At 29.3% G+C, this 15,717-nt stretch overlaps 1 protein-coding gene across 2 annotated transcripts in view; it reads left to right on the top strand.

Annotated features, from left to right (window-relative positions):
* LOC142321045 (zwei Ig domain protein zig-8-like) overlaps positions 1-15,717 on the top strand; it is a 951,170-nt gene that overhangs the window by 834,348 nt on the left and 101,105 nt on the right. For both annotated transcript variants that reach the window (XM_075359050.1, XM_075359049.1), the window contains exon 6: positions 5,677-5,887. In XM_075359050.1, the coding sequence (XP_075215165.1) occupies positions 5,677-5,887 (211 nt within the window). The remainder of the gene's footprint in view (positions 1-5,676; positions 5,888-15,717) is intronic.

The following is a 15,717-nucleotide window of genomic DNA, read 5'->3' as shown; positions in this document are numbered from 1 at the left end:
GAAATACTTTGATTTAGAGTTTATCTAACTTCCGGAAATTAAATAATAAATTGGATACTCGCTTTTTATCTAAAAGTAAAACGTTTAATCAACATAAAAGAAAACATTTGACTATATAATATGGTACAGGAATGTTGTGTGCAGTTGAAAGAATCGATAATTACATTAAATCATTTAAAAGAATGACATGAATTGTATATAATTCAGATATTTCTTGATGCTCAGGCTAAAATAATGATTTTATAATTCACATTTAATACAACTTTACTTGAACACACATAGAATTTCATCGTATGCAGTTTTTATAAATGAAATTTAACATTTAAGGTATAGTCAGTCGTATCCCGAATAAATATGCTGACGAGAAAAAATCCGAACTTCGAATGAAAAAAGAGGTTCAGAGTTAACTGGTGATTTCCTAAATAATATGCAAAAACGTAACAATTTTTTTTAAACTTTATCAATTTTCTAAACCTGAGTGCTCGTGGTACAAACAGAATACAATCATTTGGTCCATCAAATTAAACCAAATTACATACTCGTATAGTGAAAAATTAAATACTTAAAATATTATGAAATATTATTAATAATTATAATAAAGTTGATTCTACTCTTTAGAGTTTCAGGACGAATACTTTACAGTGTAGTAATTAGTACACTCACATGGTAATCAAGTGTTAGATCTTGATTCAGTCTTAATCGTTGCACATCAATTCATCTTTATTTATATAACGTCCTTAATTTCATTAAAAAAAAATTCTAATCGCTGTATTTTATCCTTAATCAACATACATTTATTCCACTTTTTTATTTAATTCACCCTACGTCCGAATCGTAATATTTTCTAGTGTCATGTACATTTATGAATAATACATGAAACGAAAGAGCAAGTCAAACAGTTTTAGCTGTCTAAAAGCTCATAAAGTGTTTCCTGTACCTTCCACTTGAAAGCGCTAGTAGCAAAGATGGCGACCTCCGAGCAGAAAGCGTTCTGTATTTTGCAGTTTGCAAAGTGTGAATTTGTAATAATTACAGATTCACATCGCAAGTTGAACTTAATTATTACGTTCAACTTGCGATATGAATCCTCCGAGGGACAATAACAATGGTAGGTGGTAAAAACAATTTGAAACCACCGGCTATATTGTAAAGAGAATTGTACAGCACGACCGAATGTGTCCGAAGGCAATGTTGAACGTGTAAGAGAGTATTTTATGCGCAGTCCTAGGAAATCCGTTGGGAAGGCTAGCCTTGAAAAAGCAATTCCAGTGACGTCTGTGTGGAGGGTTTTAAGAAAACACTTGCAACTGCGTCCATATCGTTCACAGCTGTTACAAGCTCTAAAGCCTACAGATTATGGCTTGCTTGCTAGCTTTGCAAATGAAATGATGCACTGTGACGATGAAGTCTTTCTTTATCATGTCATATTCAGTGACGAATCAACATTCATGTTAATTGAATAGTAAATACTCATACTGTGCTTATCTGAGGATCAGAAAATCTTCAAAGAATATTGCAGTGTAAACGAGACTCTCCAAAACTGAATGTTTTTGTGCTATATATAGACAGCAAGTTTACAGACCGTTCTTTTTTACGAAAAAGGGTGGCTGAAAGTGTATCTTGATATGCTACAACTTTGGCTCTTTTCTCAACTGTAATATGAACCACAGACCTTTATTTGGCAACCAGATGGTGTGCCTCCTCAATGGCATAGTGCTGTACGTGATCAGTTGAATGAAATTCTTCAAAACCGCTGAATTGGTCGCCGGGAACAAGATGACAGGGTTTGTTTGCCATGGCCTCCACGATCGCCCGATCTGACATCGTGCGATTTTTTTCTTAGGGGGTTTATAAAGAATCAAGTGTATGTGCCACCGTTACCAGCTGACTTACCCGACTTGAGATACAGGATTGAAGCAGCTGTCACATCAGTTACTCCAGACTTGCTGATTAAAGTATAACTTTAAAATCCCGATTTTCATTTTGAAACACACGTTTTATTAGAAACAATTGATCATTATAGTTAAAGTAGTCCATCGGTATGAATCTACTTTATTTCTTATAGATATATTTAATTACTTAAAGTTAATGAACATTTTCAAAACACACAATAACAGGACATGCTCAAAACCTTTAAATATTTTGGAAGCCGTTAAACAGGCATAAACTATATTTTATTAATACATTAAAAGTATATAGAATTTATGAATGTTCTGATATTTGTTGATTGAGTGGTAAGGTTAAAATATAATAATTTTAGATTAAATCGAAAGTTTACAATATCAAGAAAATTATAATTTCATATGATACATCCAATTGAATTATTAAGTACTAAGTTATAAGCTTAAGAATACACATTTGCAGGTGGGAAATTTTGCTTAACTTAAACGTGATCGTGAGTGGAGTTAGTGATTTTCTCGCATAGATCTTTGTGAAACTTCCAACCCATTACGTCCGGCAAAATTTGCATAAAGGTTTTATTATTATTATTGTTATTATTATTATTGTACCGCTTAAAACTTTTAGAGGTCTCGTTAAAAGCATACCACAGCAGCTAAAGTTCAGACAACTTTATAACTGTAACTACAAAACTGAACGATAATACCTCTACTAAATTACTTTAAATCTTTAAGATACTTTCCTTTTAGTGGACGTATAGAAAAATAGATATTTTATTACATCTTCTAGTTTACTTGGAAACATACAAAATAAAATACTTGCCATAAAAGAAGAAAAAATTCCTTAAAAATATTACTATTTTTAACGTTCTTCAGTATTATAACTTTTGTTCCACTTAATAAAACAAAAACATAGTAAACTATTTTATTTTAAGCCTAAACGAAGAAAATTTATTTATTAAATAATTATGTGAATAGAGCTTATAACATTTCATGAACTTTAAACTAATATTTGACGATATTAATAGTCATCTCGGTATAACTGCCTCATAGGCTACTTTTTAACACAGAAAAGTCACATGTTTGATTATTATTTTTTTTTTTTAATGAATTTTCGCATTAATTACAGTTTGTTTAATTATCTACCGAGAATCAATATTACTACGAAATCGCCAATAAAGAATATTTTTACGAGGCACGAGTGGTAGCGTCTTCACCTTTCATCCGGACGTCGTGGGTTTGAATCCCGGTCAGGCACGACATTCTTCGTACACGTACACTACATTTCCATATCTCACGAACAAGCTTCAAGCTTGTATGGCGATATTATCAATCAAAATAAATAAAAAAATAGTAAAAATTATTTACCAGGATATTGTATTAGTGCAATGGTAATATTCTTGTAAACCATCCGACAATATTTTTGAATCGAGCCAAATATATATTTCCGTATTAAAATCTTACTTAGTCTTCTCGATGAGTAATACATCTTTACAGAACATCAGCGGATGGGGGTCGGAAATATATTATCCAGTTGAACAAATTTATCGCATCTGAGTGTTGATCTCCCCAATTTTTATTTTTTGAACTACCAGTAACGTAATGCTTGCAATATTAATCAAGAATTGTTTAATTTTGCACAACATGCTACTCTCCTATTTATCTAAAGGAAGACATTATAAAGAATATATCTTGAAACAAAAACACCCACGATAGAAAACTAATGATAAATTGTCCTCTATAATGGGGACACTACTGATTATCTCTGTTAACACAAAAAACAAGTGACTAATTTGATAAATTCAATAAAAAATAATAACTTTTCATTTATATTCACTGATTACAAAAGTAGATTAATCATCTTTTCGATTTTTATTTTCTCTACCTGATCTCTAAGAATCTATTGAAATATTTTTTTTTTTAAATAAACGATAAATCAAAATTTTATTTAAAATTTTCATTCTCATTCTAAATTTAAATAAATAAATAAATTTGATACTATACTAACATTGTCCTTGTCCTATATTGAATTCTTACGTGATTGCGTATCGCGGAATTCAATAAATTGAATGGGAGAGTTTTAATAAAGAAATAATAATAGTATTCTAAAGAGAAATTTGTTTTTGAATGAAGGTGTTTGTATTTATACTTGAGGTTAAGTTGTAATAATAATAAACGTTCTGACCGGCCGCAGAAGCAAAATTATTTGGTGGGAAATACAAGGAAATTACTGATAATAGAATACAGGGAGAAAAATATATTTTCTTAGAGTTGTGTATTTAAAATAAATTAAAATAAAAAAATCATCTCTAAAAATAGTTTTATATATTTTTACTCACTTTTTACTTGTTTATTTATAAAAATACTATTTTCATTAATCATACATACTAATGGAATTTTGAAGTGATATTAGAACCTAGAATCTAAGTAATTATCGAATATTTTCCATATGATATTATTCGATAGTGAACCAGAAATGTGTCTCAATATGTAAAGGAATGAATCTTGATTAATATCTTCTGCCTGTTTCAAATATTATAATTATTAACGGGAATATTTACAAAAGTGAAATTTAAATTTAAAAAAATATAATTGTTGAACTTTTATAAATTCAAACTTAAGCCGTTGTAACGTAAATTTAATCAATTAAACTGTCTATCCATACAATTTCTATATAAATAATATGTATTCTGATAATATCTAATCTAATGTAAGAGTAAAATTGCGAAATTTTGTGGTCGTTCTATCCATTTGCAACAGCACTATGCGGGAATCAACCGATAGATTAAGCTTTAAATTTTCAGGTGATATTTGGATAACCTAGGGAAGATTTTAAGTCATAGATTAAGGCCTTAGCTCCCTAAGGGGCTAAAGCCCTTTGACCCCTTTGGGAGTGAAATTGTGAATTTTTCCTCTTGGGTGACGAACTATTATCGTTTTTGATTTTGGTTTTCGACAAAAAATTAACTATAAGTTACATTAAATATCCTATTATTAAATACCTTAAAAGGTAAATACCTTAAAGGGGTCAAGATAGGGGTCTACCTTGACTCCTTCCCGAGATATAGAGAATTGCAGGGTAATGGAAAGGGGAACCAAACGGGCTATGTTTGTCTATAATAGGAGCTTCTATGTCAAGAATGAGGGAAACGTTGGAGGAAGAAAGAGAGAGTTTTTCAGCTTTTAGTTGTTATTTATCAGTATTATTTTCACAACCATGAGGATAATTAATACAGTGGAGATTCAGGCTAGTTCAACATAAAAATTGTTCCCTTGACAGTGTATTATTGAATGATGTTCGTTATACATTATTCTTTCTAATAAAATACTAAATTTAGTTTCTTAACGTCACTCAAAATGAAACCATACATAATTAATTAAACCATTCATTCTCTTTTACAAAAAAATTATGTACTCAATTATTTTCATAAAACATTTACAATATAGTCACACAATCCAACTCTTTCTCTTAATATTCATCTGTTTATAGTATTCAAAACGAAGACTATCATACTTAGTAAAATATTGTAGAAATTTTATTGTGAAGAATTTCAAAGATTATACATTTTTGTAAGAGCGTATCGATTGAAATTTATTTTATTTACTAAATAAAGTATGTAGCGAAAAAAGGATTTTAATTGGAAAAAAATAGCTATAAAATAATTTAAAACAAGACGTATATTTAAACTTGGTAGAGAAAACTATTAAAAATATATATATGTATTAATGAAAAATCCAATATTTTCAAAGTTTATATTCTTTACTTTCACTGTTTTAGGTATCCTGGGTGCGTCACCGTGATATTCATATTTTAACCGTCGGTGGATACACGTATACATCAGATCAGAGGTTTATGGCGTTGCATCATCGAGATAATGACGAATGGACCCTTCATATAAAATGGGCGCAGAAAAGAGATGCTGGAATGTATGAATGTCAAATCAGTACACAACCGGTTAAAAGTTTTTTTGTTAACCTCAACGTTGTAGGTAAGTATTTAGCTATTAATGATTTTTTCCATAGTTTTATTTTTATTAATTATTATTCTAAACTCTAATTTAAAAATATAGTACGATAACAAACAATTTAAAAATTAAAATGTATAAAATTGTTTCCATACTGTTCATTAGAAAAACTTCATTATCATTTTATTCTGTTAATTTAAGTCATTAAAAAGCTTAGATAAAAATTTAAAAAAGTATAGACTATTCCCTAAAATAACGATTTTCTTCTTTAATGTATCGACACAATAAAATACACAATTTAGTTCCTAATGGAAAGGGAATCATTATTTTTTTTATTTTACACTACCTTTCCAGTCTTTCTTATGACTTTGAAGTATTCAAACCACCTGAAGAAATTTTCCTGAGCGTAGATATTTTCACTACATACCTGGAAGGTGTAACTTTAAAGCCATTTGTAAGAAATGAGTAACACTAACATTTCATTGGGCTCTTTAATTCTTACCTCCTGCAGTATATATATAATGCCACTTTTCAATTACTCTAACGGTTCATGAGGTGGATGTTATTCTTGATAATGGCAAAGGGTTTGTAGATAGTTGCCTACAAGGCATGAATAAAGTAAGACAAAATTAATATTTAGAGATAGCCGATTATCATAATAAATCAACCAATAAAGCATTGGTGTAGAAATTATTTTTCCATACGTCAATTATATTTTTTAACAGCATACAATTAATTTAGCGTAATATAAATTGATAAGATTGATTCAACATTGATGTAAGAATTCCTTCACTCATACAGAAATAATGCAATTATATACTAATATTAATAATAATATCTTTGAATGTGATTCAATCAATATAAGAATATAATTTCATTATCATATCTTTTTTTTCTCCGTCGATTTCCCACTCCTTGGAGCCGGATTCGCGACTAAGCATAAGCTCAGCTCCAAGGGGTGCCCTCGGCTCAATCTACCTTGGAAGGGCACAAGGTCCCGCTCAGTCAGCCGTGACTCGGACTTCCTTGCTTTCCATGCCTCAAATGAGGGGATCCCAAAGGGTTCCCCTCTCCGGGAATTCTGTCTTAACGCCTCACCTCTAATGCGGAACCGCAAAGGGGTCCCCCACCGGGACTACGGACTTACTTTTCTCCCAAAGACGCTGCAAGCGAGTCCCCACCATAGAAGATGAGACACCGGAACCTCCCACCCATCCCGGATGAGGCTGTTCCTTGCAGATACCACAGCGCAGCTGTGTACATATTCATGGTGCTGTTGCAGGTGAGACCACCTTACATCCTCGACCTCTGGGTGCAGTTCCGTACGATTTACATGACAGACAGCGGGCTTCCTGTTTGCAGTCCCTCCTCATGTGGCCGGCCAAACTGTAAGCAAAACAATGACCACTTCGATCTGGGCCAAGACAAAATTTGGCCCTGTACACCAACACTAAAAGCAAAGGTCATCTGAGGCACGTTGAGTCACCCGGAAGGGTACCCAGCCAATGCGGATGCGCCCGTCGAATAGTATTTACTCGCAAGAAGAAGTAGCACGGCCAATGTGACCTCCTGTGTTGACCCATAGGCCGACCGCATAGACAGAATTTCTACGGACACTAACTTCCCAATGACCTTACGGAATTCCTCCATGAACGCATCCCTCGTTGCAAGTACGTCTAAGGCTTTGACGACAACATCTGTCCACTTGCCACCCATCCCAGTTAATGCCGCTGTGGTTCCCTCGACCCTCTTTACAATGTCTCTCCAAAATATCATATCTTAAAACTAAACATCGTAAATATATTAAATAACTGTGACCAGTTGAATAATAGTGAAATTTCATTTAATTAAATTTGTAAATTTCAGAATTCAAGGTAATTTTTACAGTGAAGAAAGATCATTAAACTCTGTTTGAAAAAAATAAAGTATGAATAGAATAAATAAAACCTCCTAAAAAATAAATTATGGTTAGTAAATATTATAATAAGCTGGAATCCCGTAAAGTTTTGGAATACTTTATTCGGAATGGTAAGTGTGCATAAAAAATGATAAGAGTGCATGAAATTGGATTATATTTTACGTTTGCCAAGTCAAAATATGCTAATTAGAATCAACAAATGTGATCGTGGAAAAAGAACAAGGAATTTACTGTATTAGAATGTAAACTTTGATCTATTTCTATGACAATTATAGACGTGGTTACTAATGTACCTCCCGATATTCCATAAATACATAAAATCGCTAAAAAAAAAAAAATATTGAAATATATTACTTCAACGTTCAGAGCACTTACTTTGTTGGAAAATGTAAATTTCCATTGGAATAAACAAATAGTGTATGTAAAAAAAACTTTTATAATTCTCTTTAACATTGAGATAGACTTGAAGCCAATAAAATGCGTAAAATTAAAATTCAAACACATTTTAATTTTAGTTAAATTTATTATATATGAAAACATTTATTAAATTTTATATAGAGTAAAACAGAATAATAATGTATTTTTTTTATTCATGTTGTTTAACTACGAGCTTTATGTAATATTTTTTTTATACATACAGAAAAATTATGCAAAATCAGATGTGTGAATATAAATATAAATACGGATAAATTACGGTATAATTATATATGTACAACATAAAGGCTATATATATATATATTTATTTATTTTAACAAAATAATAAATTCTTATTGCGAAATGGGCTGGAGAAACGATAAATAATTCTCTTTATCACCTTTAAAAGAAGAAAAATACCACAGTAAATGAGAAGAATTGGATAAAATAAGCATTTAAAATTAAAAAAAATATCTCTGCTGATCATAAATGACTGTAGTCTCTTTACAAGAGATCCTTGTAAAATACAAAAACATTATTGAAATATAGAACCTAGTTAAATTTTCTTGAACTCTACTTTCTTGCTAAAAGAAAAGTAATCAGGTTGTAGCTATAAATTGTTTAAATATCTAATAAAATTAGTTCATTAATATTTTTTTTAATGAAATATTTGGAATAGAGTGATTTTATATTGTTAAATTATAATAGAAATTTTATTCTAATAGGTATAAATTTGTTCACTTCAAACGGTTAAATAAACTACTTTACCTAAGTAATTTTCATTTTTGAATAGGAAAGATGATGTGAAAGTTACTTATAAAAAACCAACAAGGGAATATTACAAAACTTTAGTAATGCATTTTCTGACTTTTGTTTCACTTTCAGCTGAAATAAAAAAAAAGTTTAAGAAAAAAAGGTTTATTACTCTATTCACCAAAACAAGCATTACTCAAAATGCAGAACTACCAAAGAATATTAATTTTTAAATTTTTCTATTATTTTCTTTATCCTAATTGTTAGATCACAAAAAAAGTTAAAGGAAATAAAGTAATTAAAAATAAATTACAAAATGTTTAACTTTTAAGTAAAATTGTTCTTGATCTAAGGTACTTTTTAAACAATTAAAGAAAACTTTCATAGAAAGTAATTAAATAAACATATTCAAAATTTGTTTAGCAAAATTGTTTATAATTATTTTAATTTAATTAATTTATTGATTTTTTTTGTATATCTGTAGCATTTACTGTTGTTATATTTATTTTATTTTGCTCACTGTTTATTTTTTTATTTATTTTACATTTATTTTTTATTTACTGGTATACCTACTGATAGTATTTATTTATTGTTAGCTCATAGGGGACACATAAGTAAATTTAATTGATGATAATCACATGAAGAAAGTTTCTCCAAGATATCCCTTATTAAACATAGTACAAAAGTTCAACACCTCATATATAGGAAAGGCACTTGTGGTGGCCCAAATAAAATTCAATACTTAACGTAACACTAAAAATAAATCACAGAAAGAAAAAAATAAAACCAATGTCATCAATATCAATACATAAAAAGAACATTTTAGATAAAACAAATATTTTATCTGTAAACAGAAAAGGCTGTAATTTGTAGATTATCAAATTGATGTTCATTACACAGTGACAGAGTCATATTATGTTCTCACTCCTAGGTTCCTTCTCCAGGTCTCTCCTCTGGTTACATCTCCCATTCTAGCACGTGGAAATCTTTTACACTCTTATGTCATCGTTGTTGTCCAATAAATTTACTGCCGTATAAATTACATGCTTACCTGACCTCTGCTTCTACCGCAAGCTAATATTTTGAATCTCTTCGTAAAAAGAAGGTAATCCTAGTTAGTCGTGAATTTCTCTACCCCTAAAAAACTACGGGTTATTTAAATAATCTGTATTTGATTATTTTGGATTATTTGAATGATCTTAATATTGCTGTTACTTTTCGACCCCATCACGGAATTCCATATGTCCAGTTAAGAATAACTTTGTAAATCAATTGTTTCTTAGGTAACTATAAAACGATTACTGCGAGTTATGGACCTCAGTAACAGTGATGGGCCTCCTAAATACTGGTGACAATACTTAAGAAGGTCTGAAGGTAGGATTCTTTCAATAGAGTAAAAGAATAAAAGAACTGCCGAAGTCTATAAGAAATGAAAAATTCAAGGAGTGCCTTGATCTTTCCCCCTTGAATAGTGGCAGATATTCTTTATGGTAATCCGCCAAGCAACTCCGGCGGGCTCTACCTACATCGCTGAAAGCTTCGAATGGGACATGGGCTTAGAACGACTCGGAAAAGGCCGATTTATTTACTTCTCACCTGAGCAAGGTTCTTTCACCACTAGACGTGTCGGGTCCGGATGAAAATGAAATACTTAAATTTCTATAGAGCCCGATTCTTCTATGTCTACCAATAAAAACTTTTTCAAAATCGGAGGTACTAGGAGTAATCAAGGAATGGGAGTCATTAAAAAAGGTTCCAGGATTTGATTTTATACTCGTAAGATAAATGCTTCCGTATAAGGCCATCCGGTACGTAACAGACCTTTTCAACAGGATTCTCCGAACAAAGCATTTCTCATTTGAATGGAAGGTCTCCCATATCGTCATTTTTCAAAGCAGATAAACCTTCTCATGATATTGCTTTCTACAGACCTAAAAGTCTTTGATAAGTCTTTTATAAGTTGTTTGAAAAGCTGTTTTTTTCAAAGGCTGTAACCTATCTTGGAGCGAGAGGATTGTTTATTTATTTATTTTTTTTTAATTTTTTATAGAATGCAACATTAGAAAGAGAATATTAAAAAACTGTTTTTTTCTTATAGAATTTTTTCACAAAATATTACAAAAGAAGGAGCTAGATCCCAGAAGAAAAAAAATTCCAAAAATTTTAGAAATATTTTAACTTAGAAAAGTGAATAAATCTCTTATTTTTTCTTTCTTCCCAACCATCAGCCTTTCTAAAGGGGGATAATCTTATTAAAATCGAATATATTATTTTTATGATAAAAATTATCAAACATAAAAAATAATAATTTATACAAAAATTTGAACGTGGAACATTAAAAAAAACTCAAACATTAATTTACATTTTGCAGATTATATGATGTTTAAATTTATAGATATGCTAAACAAGCACTATATTATACATTTACAATATAATTTAACAGGTACAAATTAAATTTATTTTGAAACGTAACAACTTGACTCACAAGAATACACACACAATAGAACTAAATGGGAAAACAGAGAAATCCTTAGAACGAATCACCATTTCTTCAAAGTATTTTAAATCATCTCTAAATAATCTTAAAGGTCTCTTTAAGATCGTATCTTTAAAAAAATGAAAGATACGATACTATTGTATGTTATCAGAAAAAGTATTCGTCTAAAAAAAAAATTGAAATAATAGTTTGTAGCCTAATCATCTATTAACAGTATTTTTAATACAAATAGATTATAGAAACTGAAACTATCTCTAATCATTCTTCTATGTCCTTTGAATAGAAATTGATCTACGTAGAAAGGTAGCTATATGTAAAAAATGAGATATACGGTAAATTATAAAAATAACGTTACTTTACCGATTGTAGATTTAATAACATAATTCGAGATTTACTTTAGGGCATAATGTGGCATTGAGGGTTTCCGGAACTTTTGATTCAGGTTCATGACACAATAATTTTAATAACTGTGGGTGATTATTACGGAGACATTTTACGTAAATCAGGGCTTGCGGCAATTATTGCATCCTTTTCTCTGTTTTTTTTTTTTTAACATATATATTAATCATCTTTATAGATAATGTAATTTATATTTACAGTTGAGAACCTATTAGTTTCTAGACTAGAGTATTCTACAGAGCTATCTTTTTATTAACAACTCGTACTAAAAGAAGTATATAAATATTTAGATAAAGGGTTATAATAGTTAGATATTACCAGAAAAATAAAGTATATTTTATAACATGAAAATATTTATTGATAAATAATATCAAATCGATAGCAATTCTGATCAATTATCCAATCAGGTTCAAACTTGTAATTGCTAATAAAGTATGTAAACAGATATCATAACTTTGTTATCTTAGATGTGAAGTTATATGTAAAATATTTGAAGAATAAACAGTAAAATTAATTAACTTCAAACGATATACAGAAAAAATAAAATAAATTTACAAAGAAGAAAAAAACGTGGAACAAAGAATATTTAAATGTAGTCAAATGTACACCCAATTAATGCTTTAATGATGGATTTAGTAACAGCTTTATATGATCCTGAAGTTTTACTATCAACAGAAACATACTTGACCAGAATATAAATCGGTTGAGATGAGGATTCTACGTTTGGGTTTAGAATAAATAAGAGAATTGTTGATAAAATTAGAAAAATGCCGTTAGAAAATATGTGGTTGCTAAAATTACAGAACAAATGAGCAAGCAAAAACATCAAATCCGTTCGATGGATATTGTAAAAACAGCCAACATGACGTATATCCAAACGCATCTGCAAGAAGAGGAAAAATGAGTAAACTAGAAAAAATTATGAGATTGTTATAATATTTTAGTACTGGAAAGTGCAGTATTATCCAAACCATGATTCGAATCATGTTGGAGATTTTATCATAATCAATTCCTCTAACGAAATTTTTGTTTGATTAGTTTTCTGAGAATGTTAATACTTTATCTATGTCTAAGGGCTCATTGAGCCCTTAAACAACGTTTAAAATTATTTAAAGTGCAAAATAGATTATTTTCTTTGCTATAAATATGTATAGAAATATAATGATGAACGTGTTTTACAACTATATAAACATATTTTTATTTAAATACAAAATTAATACTGAACTGACTTTGTTTTAAATTGTGTTACATACTTTAACAGCTAAACTATGATGTATTTAAACATATATTTTGGGAGCTATCAAAGAACAATGCTAAAATATTATTTCCTTCTTGCTTTTCTAATTTTTTTTACAAAATATGAAGTAAGCATTAAAAAACATTTTGATGTCCTTATGGAAGTTCAGTCATAAGATGTCCATTGGCACAACATAATGAAGTAGTGAGTATTACAAATAAATAGGGTTTAAACATGTTACGCGACTTTAAAACAATTAATTTCACTAACACAAAAATTAAAAATCAATATATTTTTGAAACACAAATTATTGAGGAAGACAACCCTGAAAAGCAAACAAATTTTTGAAGCGGCTGTTACAAATTAATAATTTCGATATTCAACACTAATTTTCAAAAAACTTATTTAAACTCATTAATAATCAATCTATCATTGCTAACTAACGTCCCACGCAGAATCCTTTTCAGAAAATCTCAGATATCGGCTATTCTACAAGCAACATCCTTAAACATAAGTTTGATCAAAGAGAATCTTCACTTGAACTTAATCAGGATTCATGTCTCGGGAGAGTTAGCTTTACTCGTAATGTCTGCTACCAAATATTTTGCATAGTACAGAAAAGTCTTTCCTTTGACTCACACCTGTCGTATCAATATTATAATTCTGCAAATTTATTCATTACTGATGTTATGTTCAAATTTTAAGATTAGGAGGAATTTTGACCCCAAATAATCTCATTAATAATTAAATTACGTTATTTTTTATATTTTTAAAATGTTTTAACAAATACATATTTTAAAAAATTTGACTTACAAAAAAATTAAATCATTATCTCTTCAAAGCTTTAACAATATACAGAGTCTGTAGTACAAAGTATTTAATATATTACATTTTTTACAGATTTTACCTAAATAACAAAATAATTAAATCTTTTTACACCTCTTTAAAGAATAAAAAAAAATCTTATATCACACCTTCTTATCAGTATACACATATCTTATATCAGCATGTGTATTTATAATAATAATAATAATAATAATAATAACAAACATTAGGAACAATAAACATTAAGGACGTCCTTATTGCGAACATCCTGATCATTCTGTATGTTTTACATCGACGAGGACAGCGATGTGTATTTGTATAGATTCCAGAGCATGCTGGTATCCCAGGAAACAAAGCGCAGACGAAATTGCCAGAATGGCAACAATTTTTGATAATATGGATATATTTCCTGTTCGAGTGACAGATATTAAAAATCGACTAACCAACACGTTCGGTAACCCGTGGTATAATGGACGGAGAAGGCTAAATAAGAAATTAAATTCAATTAAAACTTTTCCATTTAAATAGAATAGTGACCTGGAATTTACTCACCGAGAACAAGTGGCAATTACGAGACTTAGAATCAGTCCCACACGAATAATAAATTCATATTTGTTAACCGGGGAAGAAAGGCCAATATGCAGTGTATATGATAAACAGCTTACATTCAAGAATATACTGAAAGAGCGTACTGTATATCAGCCTCAGAAAGAGATATGATCTAAAAAATAAACATTGCTGCTGATTTGGAAAATGGTAAAGAAGAAAGGATAGCTGCTTATCTACACGCCAGCGGTTATTAACAATTTTGTATGTCAGTAAAAGTTGTTTGCCCTATGGATTTTCTATACTAAATAATTTTTTGTATGATCATTAATTTTATTTATTCATTTGGTACTGTGAAGAATTCCGATTTCGGTTTTTGTTTTGTGTGTTTATTTTTTGTTTATTTAAGTATTAGAGCCCTTTAAACAAAGTAAGTGTTAGTAGTGTACTATTATAGGAGGTTTTAATGTTTCGCGTATGTTATTTTTGTGTTCTTAAATAAAATCTAAGGGCTCTTTACATTCTTACATTTGACAAACCTGGTGGTGAGTTAAACACTGTTTTAAAGAATGTGACGAGGGCTAATAACTATAGCTTACAAAAATGAAATAAAAATTAAGTGGAAAATGAAAGAGGAACTAACATGTAATGTATTTTTATAAGAAAAAAAAAAATATATATATACATATAGTATATGTATATATATATATAATAAGTATGGTTAGTATTTTACGTTCAAAATCAGGACATAAAATAAACAGATTATTAAAGAGGTTAACCTTAATGATGTTCATTAAAAGTTCTTCTACAAACATAACTTTTTTAACCATATAGTAATAGCATTGGAGTGAGAATTTGCTAATATTATCAGTTTAAACTTGGTTTGCAAAAACTTTTTAAAAGTAATTAAATATAACAAAAAAACTTTAGGAATTAAAACTGAAAACTGAACTTTTTTATGTTGTATTAGATATACTATTTACATACTAAGTACCATACATTTTTGCATATAAAATACATTTAATTAAACAATATATGTTCAAAAGAAAAAAAATAAAGGATAAAATTCACAACATCCATGACTTTTTTTATTTAACAGACCGCTTTGATATCTTTTCCATTGTTTTCTATTTTTAGTCAATCCTTTAACCTTAATATATATATATATATATATATATATATATATATATATATATATATATAAGTGATCCTATATTGTTACTTATGTGTTTTTTCTTAAATTTCTCTCTTACACCAAAAAACTA

Source organism: Lycorma delicatula, chromosome 3 (assembly GCF_047948215.1).
Source record: "Lycorma delicatula isolate Av1 chromosome 3, ASM4794821v1, whole genome shotgun sequence".
Classification (NCBI taxonomy): Eukaryota; Metazoa; Arthropoda; class Insecta; order Hemiptera; family Fulgoridae; genus Lycorma; species Lycorma delicatula.
Note: the sequence above shows the minus strand (reverse complement) of the source record. Positions and strands in the feature narration are given on the sequence as shown.